At 32.8% G+C, this 23,856-nt stretch overlaps 1 protein-coding gene across 1 annotated transcript in view; it reads right to left on the bottom strand.

Annotated features, from left to right (window-relative positions):
• Positions 1-23,856, bottom strand: part of LOC139527593 (uncharacterized) — a gene marked incomplete at its 3' end in the record, with an annotated part of 49,210 nt that overhangs the window by 3,769 nt on the left and 21,585 nt on the right. Inside the window, 3 exon segments of the mRNA XM_071323123.1 lie at positions 17-176; positions 12,328-12,472; positions 17,686-17,942. Coding sequence (XP_071179224.1) covers positions 17-176; positions 12,328-12,472; positions 17,686-17,942 — 562 coding nt within the window.

The following is a 23,856-nucleotide window of genomic DNA, read 5'->3' as shown; positions in this document are numbered from 1 at the left end:
TGATAAATATTCTTACAATCCATTCTTCTCACATAATTGAGCTTGACTTTCCAATCAGTTTTATCTACATCAATTCCTAGACACTGAAATGCGAGGACAGTTCCTGCTTCCAATGTTAATGTTCCGATTTTACTACTTTTTATATCTGCGTTGAAAGTACCGCCTTGTGATCCGACCTGTAACAAAAAGGTGTTCAGAGTTTAACCATACTTTCTTTCATGTGTCATATATGTATGTGCATGAAAAGCCAACAAAATCGTTTTTTTACTGATCGATTCTATTTTCTTTTTCCTGATTTCATTTCTAGTGATGGGTAATTTAGTTTAACAATTCAGATACAAAACTGTAATGAACGATTCCCATATAAAAACTGAATATAAACGAGAATTTTATTTAACATACCCTAATCTTGATACAAAAAAAGTAATATGCAAATTCAGAATAAGTGATAATTCCCTCGCTATTGAAACTGGAAGATATAGAAATATTCCACGCCCTCAAAGACTTTGTAATAAGTTCAAAGTTCTGGATGATGAATCCCATTTCTTTCTAATATATAAAATTAATGATGATTTAAGACATGTTTTTTTTTTAATGATTTGAAAAGCCAATACAAATATTTTTCTTATAATAAAATGAGTATATACTAAAGCCAACCACAAGTCAGCAAGTGAAATCTTTAGGCTCCTTTATTAAACAGTCTAGGGAACTGAGGACAGGGGGCACTTGAGGTCATTTGTTGTGTTCAATGTTTTGAATTATTTTTATTTTTGATGTAAATTTTAATGTCGTCATCATATTGTTGTTATTACATGTAATTGTCATGCCTTTGGCCCTCTTATGGGTGTAATTTGTGCATTAATAAAGAATTAAAAAGTCTAGTTTTTTGCATATTGATTAATTTCTCAGTCTTAAATTTCAATGGAGTGTTTTGTTGATTTGTTTGTCTTTCTTAGTCTTTTGTTTTAACCTGTTGCGTTTGTGAGTGTCTTTTCTACTCATTCAAATGGAACTTTCCGCCTCTTTTTCACTTACCAACTAATGTTTTCAGTGAAGGGACGTTAACATTAATCAAAATGATAACACATTTCCTTAACTTGTATTTTTCGTTAAATATAAAAAGGAATATCTGCTATTGATTAAAAAAAAATCTGCATATGTAACTACAAATATCAACAACAACAACAACAACAACAAAATGGAAAAAACATTTCTCTTGCGACATTACTCATAACGAGATATCCCGTATTGCATGGTAAGAATGTATTGCACCATCAACTACAAAAAAAAACTTTAAAAAATAACAAAACACCAAGCGACTTAATTACTATGGAACCTAAGCAATATTTATTACAATCTATTTTAATTCTATTTTTTTTTATCAATAAGTGATACAAAAACTAAGGAAGTTGAACATTAGACAACTTCAAATTTCAAATCTAATGCAGAAAATAATCAACGGATATCGATTACTCTTAAAAGAGAAGAGAAAGCTTAAAAGGAAATAGATCAAAAAGATTAACAATAGTTCACAAAACAAAACTAAGAAAACAAATGACTGCGCAACACGAAGCCCACCAACAAAAAGGATGATATCAGGTAAATCCTGCCTAATAAGATAATATGATCTTAGAATAATAAAACATACATATGCTTAAGCCTGACATAATTCGAATTCTAAATCGACAACACACTTTTGAATGATCGTGTAAAGGTATTCTTCTTGTCCATGGTCTACATCAAATAAGATGCTTATGCATAAAAAAAGGTGTATTCTTGTTAGGCTATACATAATTTGTTTTGCAAATAGATAGTACACTTCAATATTTTTTTTTAACTTTTTCAAATTAACCTGGATTTTCATCAAACTATACAGCTATCTCAATTACATATTGATATTAATGAATCCAAGGTCGTTATATAGTTCGGTGTATTGCTGTCAAATTTAAGGAACAAAGATAATAAAAGCTAGATTTGCTGTTCGGATTAAATTCAGTGAGTACACTTTATTTTTTTTTATAATTGTTCAAATCAACATGGATTTGCATCCAAATATCATGAATATACAGCTATCTCAGTTATATATTGATCTTACTGAATCCCCAGGTCGTTATGCAGTTTGATGTGTTGCTGTCAAATTTAGGGATTAATTTAATCGAGGTTATAAACAAGCTACAATTTACAGTTCAGACTAAGTTCAAATAGTACTCTTTAATTTTATTGTAAAATTAATTTTCCTAAATTCCTAAATAAAACTACATTGGTTGCATGGTTACATACAATATTATATAATGATTTTTTTAATGAGGTAACAACAGCCAACATATTCACTAAAATTGTGTAATTACTCTTATATTAGAAATATATATATTATTATAATTTGGACTATAGTATATATATAATATATATCAAATAGAGATAAAACATTCAATAAATTAAGAAAAAATGTTCTTATGATTAGTGCTGAAGTATAAGCAATACCTCCTGCTTTACACCTGGTCAGAGAACATTGAATTCTAAATAACATTCATTCAAATTTGGAACATCCTGTTTAACTTAAATCGCAAGAACTTTTGTATTCACTAGATAAGTAATACACGAGTTTAAGAAAAGTCGGGCTTTCGTTTAACCTGAATAAAAAAAAGATGCAATGTCTTTAATTTTGAATAAAATAAATTTTTACTGTAACTTTGGAACTCATTTCCATTTTTATAGGGTCATCAAGGACTGCTATGAAATTTCTATTATCATGATTATATTAAAAACAAAGGTGTCATTTCTAAAATTTTATAACTTTTTCATATCAGCTTGGATTTTCATAAAACGTTTTAGCTATCTGTCATTATATTTTTATCTTTAAAAAAAATACCAAATTGTTTTGTATTTTGGTGTATTGCTGTCAAATTTAAGCACTGAGTTAGAAGTTAAAAAAAGGCTAAATTTTTCAGTCTTGACTAAATTCAGATAGATACCTATCATCTAAATGTTTAAATTAGACAACAATTTGCCAAATTACCTAATAAACTGTTTTTATTTTAATTATTTATATAATGAAGACAGCTGTAGGTTTTAATGAAAATCCAAGTTGCTTTGAAATAGTTATCAAAAAATTTAAAGATGACTATCTGAATTTACTCTGAACTGCAAATTCTAGCTTTTTTTACCTTGATGAATTAAACCCTTAATAGCATTTACGGTACCAATTTTTCTGCACCAGATGCGCATAAATATGACAGCAATATGCCAAACAACATAGCACCATAGCACTCAGTAAGATGGATAAATAAAGGCAACAGTAGTATACCGCTGTTCAAAACTCGTAAATCTATGGACAAAAAACAAAATTGGGGTAACAATCTAAAACTGAGGGAAACGCATTAAATATAAGAGAAGAACAACGACACAACATTAAAATGTAACATACACAGAAACGGACTAAGCATTAGACAAAATCCGATGAGAATAACAAATATAATTACAAGTATAAAAAACAAGTGAGATAGATGTATAGTTCTTTTTTTGAAAATCCAAGTTAATTAGGAAAAGTAATAAACAAATTAAAAGTTGACTATCTGAATTCAGGATACTCTAGCTTTTTTACCTGTTAATTAAATACTCGTAATCGGCAGCAATAAATCAAACTACAAAACAACTTGTCATTCTCTATGATCAAAGTATAATTGAGATAGCTGAAGAGTTTTATAAAAATCCAGGTTGAAGTGAAAAAGTTAAAGAAACTAGAGGCTCTAAAGAGCCTGTGTCGCTCACCTTGGTCTATGTGCATATTAAACAAAGGACACAAATGGATTCATGACAAAATTGTATTTTGGTGATGGTGATGTGTTTGAAGTTCTTACTTTACTGAACGATTTTGCTTCTTACAATTATATCTATAATGAACTTTGCCCATTAGTAACAGAGAACTATATTTGGTAAAAATTTACATAAATTTACCAAATTAATGAAAATTGTTAAAAATTGACTATAAAGGGCAATAACTCCTTAAGGGGTCAATTGACCATTTAGGTCATGTTGACTTATTTGTAGATCTTACTTTGCTGAACATTATTGCTGTTTACAGTTTATCGCTATCTATAATAGTATTCAAGATAACCAAAAACGGCAAAATTTCTATAAAAATTACCAATTGGAGGGCAGCAACCCAACAACCAGTTGTCCAATTCATCTGAAAAAATCAGGGCAGATAGATATTGACTTGATTAACAATTTAACTTCTTGTCAGATTTGCTCTAGATGTTTTGGTTTCATAGTTATAAGTTTACCCCTATGTTCTATTTTTAGCCGTGGCGGCCATCTTGGTTGAATGGCCAGGTCATCGGACACATTTTTCAAACTAGATACCCCAAAGATGATTGTGGCCTAGTAGTTTCAGTGGAGATTTTGTAAAAGATTACTTAGATTTATGAACAATGGTTAAAGATTGACTATAAAGGGCAATAACTCCTAAAGGGGTCAACTGACCATTTTGGTCATGTTGACTTATTTGTAGATCTTACTTTGCTGAACATTATTGCTGTTTACAGTTTATCTCTATCTATAATAATATTCAAGATAATAACCAAAAACAGCAAAATTTCCTCAAAATTACCAATTCAGGGGCAGCAACCCAACAACCGATTGACCGATTCATCTGAAAATTTCAGGGCAGATAGATCTTGACCTGAAAACATTTTTATCCCTGTCAGATTTCCTCAAAATGCTTTGGTTTTTGAGTTATAAGCCAAAAACTGCATTTTACCCCTATTTTCTATTTTTAGCGGTGGCGGCCATCTTGGTTGGTTGACCAGGTCACGCCACACATTTTTTAAACTAGATCCCCCAAAGATGATTGTGGCCAAGTTTGGATTAATTTGGCCCAGTAGTTGCAGAGGAGAAGATTTTTGTAAAGGATTACTTTAATTTACGAAAAATGGTTAAAAATTGACTATAAAGGGCAATAACTCCTAAACGGGTCAACTGACCATTTTGGTCATGTTGACTTATTTGTAGATCTTACTTTGCTGAACATTATTGCTGTTTACAATTTATCTCTATCTATAATAATATTCAAGATAATAACCAAAAACACAAAATTTCCTCAAAATTACCAATTCAGGGGCAGCAACCCAACAACCGATTGACCGATTCATCTGAAAATTTCAGGGCAGATAGATCTTGACCTGATAAACATTTTTATCCCATGTCAGATTTCCTCAAAATGCTTTGGTTTTTGAGTTATAAGCCAAAAACTGCATTTTACCCCTATGTTCTATTTTTAGCGGTGGCGGCCATCTTGGTTGGTTGACCAGGTCACGCCACACATTTTTTAAACTAGATACCCCAAAGATGATTGTGGCCAAGTTTGGATTAATTTGGCCCAGTAGTTGCAGAGGAGAAGATTTTTGTAAAGGATTACTTTAATTTACGAAAAATGGTTAAAAATTGACTATAAAGGGCAATAACTCCTAAACGGGTCAACTGACCATTTTGGTAATGTTGACTTATTTGTAGATCTTACTTTGCTGAACATTATTGCTGTTTACAATTTATCTCTATCTATAATAATATTCAAGATAATAACCAAAAACAGCAAAATTTCCTCAAAATTACCAATTCAAGGGCAGCAACCCAACAACCGATTGACCGATTCATCTGAAAATTTCAGGGCAGATAGATCTTGACCTGATAAACATTTTTATCCCTGTCAGATTTCCTCAAAATGCTTTGGTTTTTGAGTTATAAGCCAAAAACTGCATTTTACACCTATGTTCTATTTTTAGCGGTGGCGGCCATCTTGGTTGGTTGACCAGGTCACGCCACACATTTTTTAAACTAGATACCCCAAAGATGATTGTGGCCAAGTTTGGATTAATTTGGCCCAGTAGTTTCAGAGGAGAAGATTTTTGTAAAAGATTACTTTAATTTACGAAAAATGGTTAAAAATTGACTATAAAGGGCAATAACTCCTAAACGGGTCAACTGACCATTTTGGTCATGTTGACTTATTTGTAGATCTTACTTTGTTGAACATTATTGCTGTTTACAGTTTATCTCTATCTATAATAATATTCAAGATAATAACCAAAAACAGCAAAATTTCCTCAAAATTACCAATTCAGGGGCAGCAACCCAACAACCGATTGACCGATTCATCTGAAAATTTCAGGGCAGATAGATCTTGACCTGATAAACATTTTTATCCCTGTCAGATTTCCTCAAAATGCTTTGGTTTTTGAGTTATAAGCCAAAAACTGCATTTTACCCCTATGTTCTATTTTTAGCGGTGGCGGCCATCTTGGTTGGTTGACCAGGTCACGCCACACATTTTTTAAACTAGAAACCCCAAAGATGATTGTGGCCAAGTTTGGATTAATTTGGCCCAGTAGTTTCAGAGGAGAAGATTTTTGTAAAAGATTACTTTAATTTACGAAAAATGGTTAAAAATTGACTATAATGGCAATAACTCCTAAACGGGTCAACTGACCATTTTGGTCATGTTGACTTATTTGTAGATCTTACTTTGCTAAACATTATTGCTGTTTACAATTTATCTCTATCTATAATAATATTCAAGATAATAACCAAAAACAGCAAAATTTCCTCAAAATTACCAATTCAGGGGCAGCAACTTAACAACCGATTCACCGATTCATCTGAAAATTTCAGGGCAGATAGATCTTGACCTGATAAACATTTTTATCCCATGTCAGATTTCCTCAAAATGCTTTGGTTTTTGAGTTATAAGCCAAAAACTGCATTTTACCCCTTTGTTCTATTTTTAGCCGTGGCGGCCATCTTGGTTGGTTGACCAGGTCACGCCACACATTTTTTAAACTAGATATCCCAAAGATGATTGTGGCCAAGTTTGGATTAATTTGGCCCAGTAGTTGCAGAGGAGAAGATTTTTGTAAAGGATTACTTTAATTTACGAAAAATGGTTAAAAATTGACTATAAAGGGCAATAACTCCTAAACGGGTCAACTGACCATTTTGGTCATGTTGTGCAACAAAATTAGTACCGTTGATTTTATTACTACCACTGGGTCGATGCCTCTGCTGGTGGACTATTAGTCCCCGAGGGTATCACCAGCCCAGTAGCCAGTACTTCGGTACTGGCATGAAAATACGGATTTTTTGTGTTATTTAAATTTGCTGTTCCAAAATATTAGAAATTATTATAAATTAAGGAATGTATCTCCCTCATGCAAAGCTCTGATTCCTTTCACGACTTTGACTATACTTTTTGGACCTTTTGGATTATAGCTCTTCATCTTTTATATAAGCTTTGGATATTTTGGCCACAAGCATCACTGAAGAGACATATTTTGTCGAAATGCGCATCTGGTGCAACAAAATTAGTACCGTTGATTTTATTGACTTATTTGTAGATCTCACTTTGCTGAACATTATTGCTGTTTACAATTTATCTCTATCTATAATAATATTCAAGATAATAACCAAAAACAGCAAAATTTCCTCAAAATTACCAATTCAGGGGCAGCAACTTTTTTATTTTTAGCCATGGCGTTGTCAGTTTGTTTTAGATTTATGAGTTTGACTGTCCCTTTGGTATCTTTCGTCCCTCTTTTAACAACCGATTGACCGATTCATCTGAAAATTTCAGGGCAGATAGATCTTGACCTGATAAACATTTTTATCCCATGTCAGATTTCCTCAAAATGCTTTGGTTTTTGAGTTATAAGCCAAAAACTGCATTTTACCCCTATGTTCTATTTTTAGCGGTGGCGGCCATCTTGGTTGGTTGACCAGGTCACGCCACACATTTTTTAAACTAGATACCCCAAAGATGATTGTGGCCAAGTTTGGATTAATTTGGCCCAGTAGTTTCAGAGGAGAAGATTTTTGTAAAAGATTACTTTAATTTACGAAAAATGGTTAAAAATTGACTATAAAGGGCAATAACTCCTAAACGGGTCAACTGACCATTTTGGTCATGTTGACTTATTTGTAGATCTTACTTTGTTGAACATTATTGCTGTTTACAGTTTATCTCTATCTATAATAATATTCAAGATAATAACCAAAAACAGCAAAATTTCCTCAAAATTACCAATTCAGGGGCAGCAACCCAACAACCGATTGACCGATTCATCTGAAAATTTCAGGGCAGATAGATCTTGACCTGATAAACATTTTTATCCCATGTCAGATTTCCTCAAAATGCTTTGGTTTTTGAGTTATAAGCCAAAAACTGCATTTTACCCCTATGTTCTATTTTTAGCGGTGGCGGCCATCTTGGTTGGTTGACCAGGTCACGCCACACATTTTTTAAACTATATACCCCAAAGATGATTGTGGCCAAGTTTGGATTAATTTGGCCCAGTAGTTGCAGAGGAGAAGATTTTTGTAAAGGATTACTTTAATTTACGAAAAATGGTTAAAAATTGACTATAAAGGGCAATAACTCCTAAACGGGTCAACTGACCATTTTGGTCATGTTGACTTATTTGTAGATCTTACTTTGCTGAACATTATTGCTGTTTACAATTTATCTCTATCTATAATAATATTCAAGATAATAACCAAAAACAGCAAAATTTCCTCAAAATTACCAATTCAGGGGCAGCAACCCAACAACCGATTGACCGATTCATCTGAAAATTTCAGGGCAGATAGATCTTGACCTGATAAACATTTTTATCCCTGTCAGATTTCCTCAAAATGCTTTGGTTTTTGAGTTATAAGCCAAAAACTGCATTTTACCCCTATGTTCTATTTTTAGCGGTGGCGGCCATCTTGGTTGGTTGACCAGGTCACGCCACACATTTTTTAAACTAAATACCCCAAAGATGATTGTGGCCAAGTTTGGATTAATTTGGCCCAGTAGTTGCAGAGGAGAAGATTTTTGTAAAGGATTACTTTAATTTACGAAAAATGGTTAAAAATTGACTATAAAGGGCAATAACTCCTAAACGGGTCAACTGACCATTTTGGTCATGTTGACTTATTTGTAGATCTTACTTTGCTGAACATTATTGCTGTTTACAATTTATCTCTATCTATAATAATATTCAAGATAATAACCAAAAACAGCAAAATTTCCTCAAAATTACCAATTCAGGGGCAGCAACCCAACAACCGATTGACCGATTCATCTGAAAATTTCAGGGCAGATAGATCTTGACCTGATAAACATTTTTATCCCCATGTCAGATTTCCTCAAAATGCTTTGGTTTTTGAGTTATAAGCCAAAAACTGCATTTTACCCCTATGTTATATTTTTAGCGGTGGCGGCCATCTTGGTTGGTTGACCAGGTCACGCCACACATTTTTTAAACTAGATACCCCAAAGATGATTGTGGCCAAGTTTGGATTAATTTGGCCCAGTAGTTTCAGAGGAGAAGATTTTTGTAAAAGATTACTTTAATTTACTAAAAATGGTTAAAAATTGACTATAAAGGGCAATAACTCCTAAACGGGTCAACTGACCATTTTGGTCATGTTGACTTATTTGTAGATCTTACTTTGTTGAACATTATTGCTGTTTACAGTTTATCTCTATCTATAATAATATTCAAGATAATAACCAAAAACAGCAAAATTTCCTCAAAATTACCAATTCAGGGGCAGCAACCCAACAACCGATTGACCGATTCAGCTGAAAATTTCAGGGCAGATAGATCTTGACCTGATAAACATTTTTATCCCGTCAGATTTCCTCAAAATGCTTTGGTTTTTGAGTTATAAGCCAAAAACTGCATTTTACCCCTATGTTCTATTTTTAGCGGTGGCGGCCATCTTGGTTGGTTGACCAGGTCACGCCACACATTTTTTAAACTAGATACCCCAAAGATGATTGTGGCCAAGTTTGGATTAATTTGGCCCAGTAGTTGCAGAGGAGAAGATTTTTGTAAAGGATTACTTTAATTTACGAAAAATGGTTAAAAATTGACTATAAAGGGCAATAACTCCTAAACGGGTCAACTGACCATTTTGGTCATGTTGACTTATTTGTAGATCTTACTTTGTTGAACATTATTGCTGTTTACAATTTATCTCTATCTATAATGTTCTTCAAGATAATAACCAAAAACAGCAAAATTTCCTCAAAATTACCAATTCAGGGGCAGCAACTTAACAACCGATTGACCGATTCATCTGAAAATTTCAGAGCAGATAGATCATGACCTGATAAACATTTTTATCCCTGTCAGATTTCCTCAAAATGCTTTGGTTTTTGAGTTATAAGCCAAAAACTGCATTTTACCCCTATGTTCTATTTTTAGCGGTGGCGGCCATCTTTGTTGGTTGACCAGGTCACGCCACACATTTTTTAAACTAGAAACCCCAAAGATGATTGTGGCCAAGTTTGGATTAATTTGGCCCAGTAGTTTCAGAGGAGAAGATTTTTGTAAAAGATTACTTTAATTTACGAAAAATGGTTAAAAATTGACTATAAAGGGCAATAACTCCTAAACGGGTCAACTGACCATTTTGGTCATGTTGACTTATTTGTAGATCTTACTTTGTTGAACATTATTGCTGTTAACAGTTTATCTCTATCTATAATAATATTCAAGATAATAACCAAAAACAGCAAAATTTCCTCAAAATTACCAATTCAGGGGCAGCAACCCAACAACCGATTGACCGATTCATCTGAAAATTTCAGGGCAGATAGATCTTGACCTGATAAACATTTTTATCCCATGTCAGATTTCCTCAAAATGCTTTGGTTTTTGAGTTATAAGCCAAAAAACTGCATTTTACCCCTTTGTTCTATTTTTAGCCGTGGCGGCCATCTTGGTTGGTTGACCAGGTCACGCCACACATTTTTTAAACTAGATACCCCAAAGATGATTGTGGCCAAGTTTGGATTAATTTGGCCCAGTAGTTGCAGAGGAGAAGATTTTTGTAAAGGATTACTTTAATTTACGAAAAATGGTTAAAAATGGACTATAAAGGGCAATAACTCCTAAACGGGTCAACTGACCATTTTGGTCATGTTGTGCAACAAAATTAGTACCGTTGATTTTATTACTACCACTGGGTCGATGCCTCTGCTGGTGGACTATTAGTCCCCGAGGGTATCACCAGCCCAGTAGCCAGTACTTCGGTACTGGCATGAAAATACGGATTTTTTGTGTTATTTAAATTTGCTGTTCCAAAATATTAGAAATTATTATAAATTAAGGAATGTATCTCCCTCATGCAAAGCTCTGATTCCTTTCACGACTTTGACTATACTTTTTGGACCTTTTGGATTATAGCTCTTCATCTTTTATATAAGCTTTGGATATTTTGGCCACAAGCATCACTGAAGAGACATATTTTGTCGAAATGCGCATCTGGTGCAACAAAATTAGTACCGTTGATTTTATTGACTTATTTGTAGATCTTACTTTGCTGAACATTATTGCTGTTTACAATTTATCTCTATCTATAATAATATTCAAGATAATAACCAAAAACAGCAAAATTTCCTCAAAATTACCAATTCAGGGGCAGCAACCCAACAACCGATTGACCGATTCATCTGAAAATTTCAGGGCAGATAGATCTTGACCTGATAAACATTTTTACCTCGGTCAGATTTGCTCGAAATGCTTTGGTTTTTGAGTTATAAGCCAAAAACTGCATTTTACCCCTATGTTCTATTTTTAGCCGTGGCGGCCATCTTGGTTGGTTGACCGGGTCACGCCACACATTTTTTAAACTAGATACCCCAATGATGATTGTGGCCAAGTTTGGTTTGATTTGGCCCAGTAGTTTCAGAGGAGAAGATTTTTGTAAAAGTTAACGACGACGGACGACGACGGACGACGGACGACGGACGACGACGGACGACGGACGAAGACGACGACGGACGCCGGACGCCAAGTGATGAGAAAAGCTCACTTGGCCCTTCGGGCCAGGTGAGCTAAAAATAAAGCTGACTATCTGAATTTAATAAAAATTGTTTTTACCTATTAATTGAATTCTTTAACTTCATCACAATGATCCAAACTACCAAGTAAACTGTAATCTATATTTAATTTAGTTAGATGGGCTGATTCATACTAGATAAGACTAAATTTGAAGGTCGAGACAGGTCGAGACTGATCGAGCCTTGATCGAGACCATTTCAGACTACACCAAGATCATCAAGTACTGAATCAAAATTAATAAGTAAAGTCGAGACCAAAGTCGAGTACAGTTAAGTACTGTTAAGTGCTGTCGATACTAGTCGAGTAAAATCTGTGCAGTTTGTAGTTGGTCTAAACAAAAATAATAAATACACAAAATTAAAACAAAACAAAACCACACCGATTTTTTCTTTTAAATTATAATTATTTTCATGTTTTTTTTAATTGCATAAACATTTACCTCTGCCGCAAAACCTGCGTGACTGTCACGTTGACTCGTGCATTCAATAACTGTTTCTTGACTAGTTTCCAAAACTTTTGTTATCACACAGAAACGGTGTCTTGATTTTAATCGTTCGGTCAATGCATGATTTTTCTCCATTGTTCTGTGAAATACATAAACATTCATAAACCTTAGGATGAGTGTCATAAATGCTTTGATTTTATCATCTTTGATCGAACCTTAAGACTTAATATGTGTGTTGCTGGCTGTAAATAACAATGGCTCTCAATAGGAAGTTACATACTAACTGTATGTATTTTTTTCTATTCACACAAAATAAATTCTGCTGAAACACGTTCTATTTTCACCTAGATCATTCAACAATGATTGCAATTTATAAACATGATATTAATATCAGCTTTGGTTTACAAATAATTGTTTGGGTCCTTCGCTTTTCTTTGTGAAATATTCGAATCATAACCGCTGATAAATGAATACAGAGTTTTTTGTCCGAGAACACAACCAAACGACAACCCCCCCCCCCCCCCCCCCCCCAAAAAAAAAAAACCAAACAAAACCACCCCACTTAAACAGACTTTACTTGAACTTAAACTCACAAATGTCACTAAAATGCACTCGCAAATGCGTTTTTTTTCCTGGAAAACACAATATTCTTTAATATCTTAACTACGTCTTTCACTTAAAAAATTGTTCATAACGCTGAAGTACAACTGACTTCCGAAAGATGTTAACAATTGTAGCGAGGTTATACGTTTTAGCGGTACAAAACCTTCACCCTTATCTGAAATAATACTTTACCATCACAACATGGAAAGAAACACTATGAACCATCCATTGATAATTAATTTAATACGCCAGATGCGGGATTCGTGTTCATGAGACTCATCAGTGACGCTCAGATCAAAATAGTTATAAGCCAAACAAGTACAAAGTTAAAGAGCATTGAGGACCCAAAATTCCAAAGAGTTACGGCTATGATAATATATGCCTTGGATAAGAAAATCCGTAGTATTTAAAAAAAAATGTACTTTTGTAAACAGGATAAAAATGACCATATATTAACTGATATTCATGTGAACACCGAATTGCTGACTACTGGGCTGGTGTATTTACTCATTCAAAAAACATATTAAAACAAGTTTGCATACTCAGGTCTTCAAAGTGTTAGAAAAATGAATAAGGCTACAATATATCTACTTTTAAACCAGGCTATTCCAAAGGATTTTGATTACGTACTAGAAAACTCTCGAATATGCATATAGCATACAGTATCGTGTAAATACTTCCTCAAATAATAATAATCAATTTCAAAGAATTTTTTTACTATACAATAGTCCCTTAGTTCTATAAATATTGAAAATATGACGCACAGCCCTATATTTTGACCTTTGAATGTAATAGAAGTGCATATCATCTTTCCGTTCTCGGGATTTTATTTTCACAAAACTTCATAATAAAAGTGGCACAGATTTAGCATTGGGAAATTGCATTGTTATGTTTACAGAATTGCAACCTATATAGGGTGAAACGAGAAAACATACAGAATTTCCCCAAATCTGGTTTATATCAGAGATTTAAATACAATTAACACATATACAAAGTTTGATGAATATTTCATGAAGATTGAGAAAAATATGGCCTTTAACTATTAGGACTCAGCATGAATTGACAGTTTACAGTATGCATAGTTTACTTATTAAAAGGCCCGAAGTAAAAATAAAATCTTAATATATGCATATTTGTAATTTGAATTTTGCATTCATTGAAAATCATATATTCTTCCTGAATATTGTTTTTGGAATGTTTATGTTCTGTCGATAACCCAAAAGTAAGCCGTAACACCTGAATGTGCTTTTTTGTGATAGCGGCATTAAAAAATACAATTTAGGAATACAAAAATACCTCAATAAAACTAACAACAGTGTGTTTCTATCCTTAAAATGTACTGAATATTCCATGTTCACAGAAAAGGCAGAATAATTAGCAAATGGGAGTAGTAAAAAAAATTTAAAAAATACCTCCACGTGGGTCACAAAACAGATAATTTAACCGGTAAATGCTATGATTTTATTATTGTGTTGGTCTTTTATATAAAATAAATAACTTGATCGCTGCGATTAGGCCTGTTTGTGCGTTTGCGGCGTAAAGCAAACAACAATCAATTAGTCTGTACTTTGAATTTATGCAAACAACAGATGTTACATGTATATAAAACTTATAGTGAAGTCATATATTAGACTGGTAACTTCATACATACAACTTTTGAACATATGGCTTTGTTTAAACACTTCTAGTTCATATATTGGCTAAATTATGGTAGATATATGGTTAGAGATAATATTGTTGTGACAACATTTCTACACTGACCATTTGAGGTAGAAATTGAGGTTAACTTTAATTGACAAATAGGCATACAGTAAGATGTGGACTGGAGACAAAGGCAGGATTGGATACTTTATATAATCTTGAATGTTGGAATGATTTACTACTTTACTTAACATTTACAGTTTTCTAATATGGATTTTATTTGTTATAAGAATATTTTCATACGGGTTCTTGACATTTCATGTCAGAAACATGCACATAGGGTTAGCTGACAATAGTCTGAACTTTTGTTCCAATTCTCTGATAAAATAAAACACGGGTGGGGGTATAAAAGGTTCTTTAAAAGTAAAGTTAGAGTAAATGCAGTGATTTTTCAAAGGCTATTATTCTGATAAATAAGTATTGTTCTGAGAAAAAAGTTTTTTTCAAGAGTTTTCTATTTGAATTAATGTGTGTATAGGTTGCAATTGCCCTTTGTAAATAAAGTGGTTTCAAAAGTCACGTGTCTTTTGGGGAAATATATAATATTCATAGATGTGTTAATTTATTAACGTAGTGGTTCAAGATATGTTCTTTTTATGCCCCAATTACGATAGTAGAGAAGCTTTACGTTTTCTGGTCTGTGCGTCCGTCTGTTCGTCTGTCTGTTCGTTCGTCTGTTCGTTCGTCCGTTCGTCCCGCTTCAGGGTAAAGTTTTTGGTCAAGGTGGTTTTTGATGAAGCTGAAGTCCAATCAACTTAAAACTTAGTACACTGGTTGCTTATGATATAATCTTTCTAATTTAGTGCCAAATTAGACTTTTGACTCCTACTTCATGGCCCACTGAACATAGAAAATGAAAGTGGGAGTTTCAGGCTAAAGTTTTTGGTCAAGGTAGTTTTTGATGAAGTTGAAGTCCAAGCAACTTGAAACTTAGTACACATGTTTCCTATGGTATGAACTTTCTCATTTTAATGCCAAATTAGAATTTTTACCCAATTTCACGGTCCATTGAACATCGAAAATGATAATGCAAGTCGGACATCCGTGTACTTCTGGACACATTCTTGTTATTTCATCACATAGAACAGTTGAGAATGTTACCAGTATAGATAAAAACAGTGTACCGACTACAATTTGATTCTGAGGAAGTCCAATAGTGGAGGTAGGGGTAGTATAGTACTTAAGTAGTAATTTAAACTCTTAGAAGTTCAGGGCATATAAATGTGGAAAATATGCTGCATGGTCCTATATTTTGACCCTTGAATAAAATAGTAGTGTATTTCAACTTTTCGTTCTTGGATATAATTTTTCACAAAACTTCATAGTAAAAGTGGCACAGATTTAGCCGCAAAGTAAGTTCCTATGGGAAATTGCATTATCTATATTTACAGAATTGCAACATGTAATGTGTTTATAAAGTGTGGTTATCAGAGTGTAAAACTATGTTACATATTGCTTATAACTGATTTTTAATTTTAGACTTTAATCTTGTGATCAAAATTGTTTAAACAACAAAATAATGATTTTGTAATTGCACGTATGCTTTGTCTGAAACTTAATTGCATTATGGGTAATTTCAGATGGTGTAGATATAATGTGTGAGGTGAATGGTGCAAAGATGTAACGCGTATCGTGTAATGACACAGAGTGTATGGTGAAATGGTGTAGGGTGAATTATGTCATGGTACATAAAAGTCCTTAGATTATGCTAGTTGGAAGTTTACACCATCCAAGGACTGTTATGTAGTTTGTCAATAAACTTTTCTTATAAAAGATCAAATTGGTTTTAACCAATCTCCACACAATATTCATGGAACATCAGGATTGATGGAGGGAAGATTTTTCTGATTGGTTAGTTACTTTATTCCATAGATATCGTTTTATTGTGAACATATTTGATTTGTCATTCCGCAGTAACTGTGAGACGCATAAAAGGTTGTTAATTATTTTCATAAGGATAGCTTCATTTTTTGTTTTCCTACATAATTTTTTAATAACTTAAATTAAAAATGCTTCCTAAATATATATGCATATATAGTCAGATCATAATTTGTATATTAAGTTTTTATATGTTGCTTAAACAATCTTTTCGAAATAAGTTGCCTTAAAATTAGAATTTATTGTTTGCTTTAACTTCGCATTGCATAGATTGAAATATATGAATACGATCGAGACGCCCCTGACATATTTCAATTCTGTAAAATTATTTTGAACTGTTATCGACTGGCAGTGACACACATGGTAAAGGTAGAAGATTCGGTAATAGCAATGGCACGAAATAAGTCAATAACTTCGCAGTTATCAGTTTCATGCCGAAAGTGATTGATCTTAAACATTTGTATGAAAAACTAATAATATGGCATGATCTATACTATCTGTGTTATCATTCGGTTAATGCATGAAAATTCTCAATTATCCAAAGGGACCAAATGTGACTTGCTGTCTAGTAACGGCTCATGCAAACAAAATGAATATTCGAAACAGAAATTGTGTCACTGATATAATAATACATGTATGAATCTGCAATTCACATAACAAACACTTTTACAAGGAAATAGTCAATAAGAGACATGTAAACCTACGATAGACCTTTATTTTTAATCCGAGTCGACCACTATTTATCCTAACTCCTAAATGTAACCTCCTTAGTGATGATGCAACAACGTTTACTTTTGAAGTCTGAAATTTGACTTTGAAGAGATTCGAGCAAACGAGCCACGGAACCGAGGCGACCATGCTACAATAAGGCACCTGATTGACAAATATTACGAAAAAGGAATATACTCGTTTACACAACATTTAAGCGTTGATTATGAAGCACAGGATGTTATTTTTCCTGAAGGCAAAAGTATGTTCCTACGATTAGAAATAGCAATCACTCTCCTAAACTATCATGGTAACGATTTCTCAAATGCACAGCAAGAGCAAAAAACAAAACAGATTTTTTTAAATAAGATATTCAAAATGAAAATATTTTTTTATAAATTTGTTCGTACAATTGATTGTATCATGTTTTTTTACATCCCTGCACAAAACAATTAAACATACCGCTGTCTCATTTCTTTTTCGAAAGCATTTTCGTCAACACTTCTTATAGTAAGTCCACCAGTTTTGAACTTGATTGATATTCCACTAGATGCACTTGCGTCTGCTTTCAAAGTTGGAAAGGCCTTAAAGATTTCAAATGAAACTCTCCCACCAACGCCTACCGTAAATTCCCGTTCTTTATCATAGGCAGGGACGTTTTTAATTTTGATGTCTATTTTTGTTATCTCATCTGAATTTCCAACCATAACATCTGTAATCTATGGAAATTTTGAAAACACAATGTGAATGTTATGTACAATTATATTGAAATCAATCGTTATATGCGTTTATACATGTTACCTGCTTTCTAAAATGTAGTATGTGTGTTAAGGTGACATTTGTAAGACACTGTTGTCTACTAAATATCAACATTAACATAAATAATCGGTACATGAGTTGAATTAATATTTCTTTTCAGACTTGCATCGTTAATAAAAAAAAATACTTTGCATTATTTTGTTCTGATGCAATAAATTCAATTATACCATCATTACAAACCAGTAAAATTCTGAAATATCTGTTTTCGACTGAACTGATTTACCCTTCAAGTATCAATCAGTCTGAAATTTACTTGTTCACTCGATCGAAGCCTGAGCCACACTTAACAGCCTGAACTCATACTTAACCTTCACTAGACTAGAATTTAACATTTTTAAACGCGTCTGAATCATACAAGACCTAGTCCTAACCATTTTCGATTCAGTCTGAACCATATTCTATCTAGTCTGACCTGAACTTGACCTAAACTGAACCATTATCAACCATTATGTTCACATTTTATTATGTTCATCACAAATGCTAGAAATTATGTCAGTTCAATTATCTGGAATGGGCACTAGCTATCAAATTCATGTTCACCGATTCCACTCAAAATCTCGTATTTGATTTATAACCATGTAAAACATTTATCCAAATTAAATAAGTTCTAAAATAAACAATTTACAGGGATACACAGCTACAGGCATGGGCTCGATAATATGTAGCTTCGTTTCGATTGCATTTTAGTCCTGACGCCATGAACATAACTATCGAGTTAATCTTCGAAGACCATCTATGGTCATATAAGCGATAAGAATATAGATAAAGATATAAATTAAAATCGAACACGTGCAATTGGATTTTTGTAGGTCTGTTTAATTTCACATTATAGATAACAATATACGTTAATCATCGTTTTTACCATCCCAGTAGTCAGCACTTTAATGTTGACATGAATATCAATTATATAGTAATTTTTATCAATTTACTCTTTGCAAAAGTATGAAATATTCAAATACAAAGGATTTTCTTAACCGAGATGAAGATCATCAAATTCGTATTTGGCCCAATCTTTTTGGAATTTCGGGTCCTCTATGCATGTTCTTCAACTTTATAGTTGTTTGGTTTTCTACCTATTGTGATCTGAGCGTCACTGGTGAGCCTTATGAAGACGAAACGCGTTTGGCGTATCAAATCATAGGCCTGGTACTTTTGATAACTAAATTGCGTCAATGGCACTGCTGGTAGACGTTTCGTCTCCGAGGGTATCGCCACCCAGTAGTCAGCACTTCGGTATTGACACAATTATCAATTATATGGTCATTTTTATAATAAAGTGTGTGCAAAAATTTACTTTTGTTTTTTGTAAAGCTTTGAATATAATATAATAGAACTTTCATTGCAATTCTTGGTAACCTATTAAAAAGGGAATTTTGTTCCTAAGTTGCAGTAAAAAGATAATTTATTTAATTAATTAAGTTTTATCATAACTAAAAAAAATGCAATTAACAATCCATTTAATAAGGTTTAGTTACCTCAGTATAGGTGTTTTTTAAAAGTCAGATGAAAACCCTATGTTTCTTAAACTCGTGTATTACTTATCTAGTGAATTTATAAGGCCTTGTAATCAAAGTTTTACAGGATGCTGTTTTATTTTCAATGGATATTATTCAAATTCTATTATCCTCTATCCAGGTGTAATTTTCATAATTATTGTGCCCCAAACATCTTTAAAGTTTAGCCCTAACAATAAGAACAATTTAAATCATTTCTTTAACTCTTTATCATATTTATTTATCCCAAATTTTAATAAGAATATATATATATTTCTGATATAAGGTTAAACAATTCAGCGATTTTGTTGGTTGTTGGCTGCTCACATGGAAGCTATTTTTAAACAAAGAGTTCCAAATGGTGAAGTTGAAATCATCCCTCCGTAAATCTTACAGACACCATCACGAGTTGGTTGACCGTTATGGAATAACCGTTTCACAAATGATGTCAGATATGTTCATTACATCGTAACTACAATCCCCTTCCCTTTCATGAATGTGACCTACCGAATTAGGCTATTTACCGGATTTGTTATCACACAAGCAACACGACGGGTGCCACATGTGGAGCAGGATCTGCTTACCCTTCGGGAGCACCTGAGATCACCCCTAGTTTTTGGTGGGGTTCATGTTGCTTATTCTTTAGTTTTCTATGTTGTGTCATGTGTACTTTTGTTTGTCTGTTTGTCTTTTTTTTTGTAGCCATAACGCTGTCAGTTTATTTTCAATTTATGAGTTTGACTTTCCCTTTGGTATCTTTTGTCCTTATTTAATACATACATAACTACATGTTTGGCCTGTAACCATGAAACCTTTAAAGTTTCTTTTAGGAAGTTTTGTTTAGAAAAAAAAACATATGCTAAACTGAAGCACCTTGTTCATAATAATGTTTGTTACACCCACTACTGGTGTTGATGATTGTGATAAACCAAAATCTTTGTTTTTTAACAAGACTCAGACTAGATAATTTGATAAATCTGATAATCATGTACATGTGCATGTAAACCAAATTTCTTGGTACAGGGATCTAACTAAATAACAATAAAAAACATTTTCAAAGAGAGACCAAAAGTAGTGACAACGCATATCTTAACAAAGGCTGTTAGTCGAACAAGTGATGTTCTGGAACCCTGCTAACGGTCATTGACGATTGCCAAATGAATCGATCACAAGATGTAACAAAATGAATCTTTATAATTATTTGATACCAAACAGAAAATCAATAAACTTGCGGGAAAGATTATTTTCCACAATTATGAGGTGCAACAATTTGTACACCAATTCTGGATTTCAACAATCAATGTCTCTTTAGTGATGTTAGGGATCGAAACAGTATTTGGAAAGCCATATAATTCACCTCAATTAAGGTTAGACACTTGAATTTTAAAGAGTTGAAATAGGATGAACGGATCATATAAACCCGAGAAATATAATACAAACCCAAACGAAAAATTATAAACAAGTATGAATTGAAGACAATGTTCAAACCTATGATTGCGTTGGATAATATATACGTGTGCTTGTAAAACGAATTATGTGGTAGAAGGGTCTTAATACAGCACTCACAACATTTTTAAAATGACAAATAAAGTGAAAAAGTATAATCACAAAACGCATTTGACTAACACGTATGTGATTAAACCCTGCTGACTGCCAAATAAATAAATCACAAGATGTAACAAAATGAATCTTTATTTTAATTTGATATCAAACAGAAAACAGTAAACTTGCGGGAAAATTGGTATACCACAAACATGAGGTGAATAATTTTGTACACCATATCCGGATATCGACAATTAATGTCACACAGTGATGTTAGGGATCAAAACGGTATTTGGAAGTTCATATAATTTACCTCAATTTAGGCTCTTGAGTTTTAAAGAATTGAAATATGATGAACGGATGATAAAAACCCCAGAAAAAAATATGTTTATATATTTATTTCTTATATTATTCTGGCTGTTGCCATGTCAGTTAAAAAGAAAGATATTAAACCAGTTTTAAAAAAGGTGCATGTTATTTGGTCAAGTATGGTTAGGACTGGTCGAGTATTGTTAAGAACTTTCACTGGTTTGTTGTGCTTAAGATCGGGTATGCTAAATAATGACTCTCTAATTTTATTTCTTAAATTTTAATTCAACTCCTTTAATAAACTGACAATGACTAAACAAGAAATACAGAAACATAAAAAAACCAATAGCACACAAAATACAACATACCAAAATAAAGACTACGCAACATGAACCCCACCAAAAAATGGGGGAATTGCTGGTGTTTCGGTTTGGGAAACAGATCCTACTCTGCATGTCACAACCTTTGTGTTCCTCGTGTTTGTACAAAACCGGTAATAAGTCTTAGTCTGTACATGTAGGCCACAAGCGTGAAAAAGGAACAGAATTATAGTTACGACACAAGGAACATATCCTATATAATCTGTGAATCTGATATTCAACAACTGCAAAACAACTCGTGATAGCGTCGTTAATTGTACGAAGAAATAATTTCAACTTCACAATTTTGAACTCTAAGTTTAAAAGCTTTCTTGCAAGCCTTTATAAAGAAAATCATTATAGGAAATATATATTGTAAACTAAATTAAGCTGCGAATTGTAGATGACACCATGCAGTAGTGATGTTACTATGATTATAAGGCAAGTTTGACCATATCAGATGAGAAAACAAAAACAATGGACAGTTTTGTGATAATGTGCTTCGTGTGTGATCTCTTCTCTTTTGCCATATGAATCCTGGTCATTATTCAATGAATTATTTAACTTACCAATTTGAATAAATTTCTTATGATAAAAATGTCAATATAATAACATGTATTACAAATAATGATGTAGATCAATGAACATTATTATAGCTTAAATACCCTAATAACATATTTGAGTTATTTCCCGTTGGCCACAACTGAAAATCATCATTTGAATACGAAATATCTAAGTATAATAATATCTTTTAAATGTATTTCCTTTTCATTAGATTTTGTTTATTTCATATGTTATATATTTTATAAAATATTGGTTTTTGTTACTCGGCACATATATTATATACTGTTGAGACAAATAGAGCATAATGTAAGTAGTCCTAATATCTCAAGAAAACTATTCATTTCTTCGTGTTGGCAAATATCACGGTAGGTATAGTGTCTGGCTAGGATCGTGGTTTTTCGAGTGATTTGATCGGGCTTTTTCGAGTGTGACCACTTTATTTCGAGTGATTATGATAAAAAATGTAAACAAACATACTTCTTTTCTGAATATACATTCCTTATTCCAATAGCAATACAGCTTATAGGTATCAAGTACAATAAATATTACATAAAGTATATAGACCCTTGAGTTTAACATACACGGATATACAAGGTGTGCTAATATTCAAGATAAACATATATTCGATATTTTTTTGTTAAAAAAGTTGAATTAGAACCTTACAATGGTTTTATTCCAAAAAACCCCAGAAGAAAGCCAATATCATACGCATACCAATGCAAATTTCGGTGAAAATGCAAACATAGAATCCTTATATCCTTAGATATACAGAGACTTTACAAAAATTCTTGTTATTGCATTGAACACGACATTTTGAGACTAAATTCATTTACCTGTGTTCGGGTTTTTTCGACAGAAGTGTCAATGCATTTTACGTTTAAAAACAATAAAAAAGAGTTCAAGTATGTACTTTTTAAGGCACGAAACCAATGCATTCATCAGTTTGTTAGTGGTGTACTACGATTAAACTTTATAAACAAGTATTGTCAATTGTATATATTGTTTTTTGTTACTTCTTATAAATTACATATAAAAAAGAAGATGTGGTATGATTGCCAATGAGACAACCGTCCACAAGAGACCAAAATGACACAAAAATTAACAATTATAGGTCTCGTACGGCCTTTAACAATGAGCAAAGCCCATACCGCATAGTCAGCTATAAATCGCCCAGAAATGACAATGTAAAACAAGTCAAACGAGAAAACTAACGGCCTTATTTATATATAAAAAAAATGAACGAAAAACAAATATGTAACACATAAAGAAACCACAACCACTGAATTACAGGCTCCTGACTTAGGACAGGCACATACATACATAATGTGGCGGGGTTAAACATGTTAGTGGGATCCCAACCATCCCCTTACATGGGACAGTGGTATAACAGTACAACATAAGAACGAGCTATAACTAGAGGCTTTCAAGAGCCTGTATCGCCCACCTGAATCTACTTGGTTTTTGAAATCAGATAAAAAAATAAAACATTTGGCTAAAAGTAACAACACTTGGCCAGCACCTCATAAGGAAAGGAACATTAATGCTAT

The sequence above is a fragment of the Mytilus edulis genome, chromosome 6 (genome assembly GCF_963676685.1).
Source record: "Mytilus edulis chromosome 6, xbMytEdul2.2, whole genome shotgun sequence".
Lineage (NCBI taxonomy): Eukaryota > Metazoa > Mollusca > Bivalvia > Mytilida > Mytilidae > Mytilus > Mytilus edulis.
The sequence above is the reverse complement of the archived record's forward strand: the minus strand, read 5'-3'. Positions and strand labels throughout refer to the sequence as shown.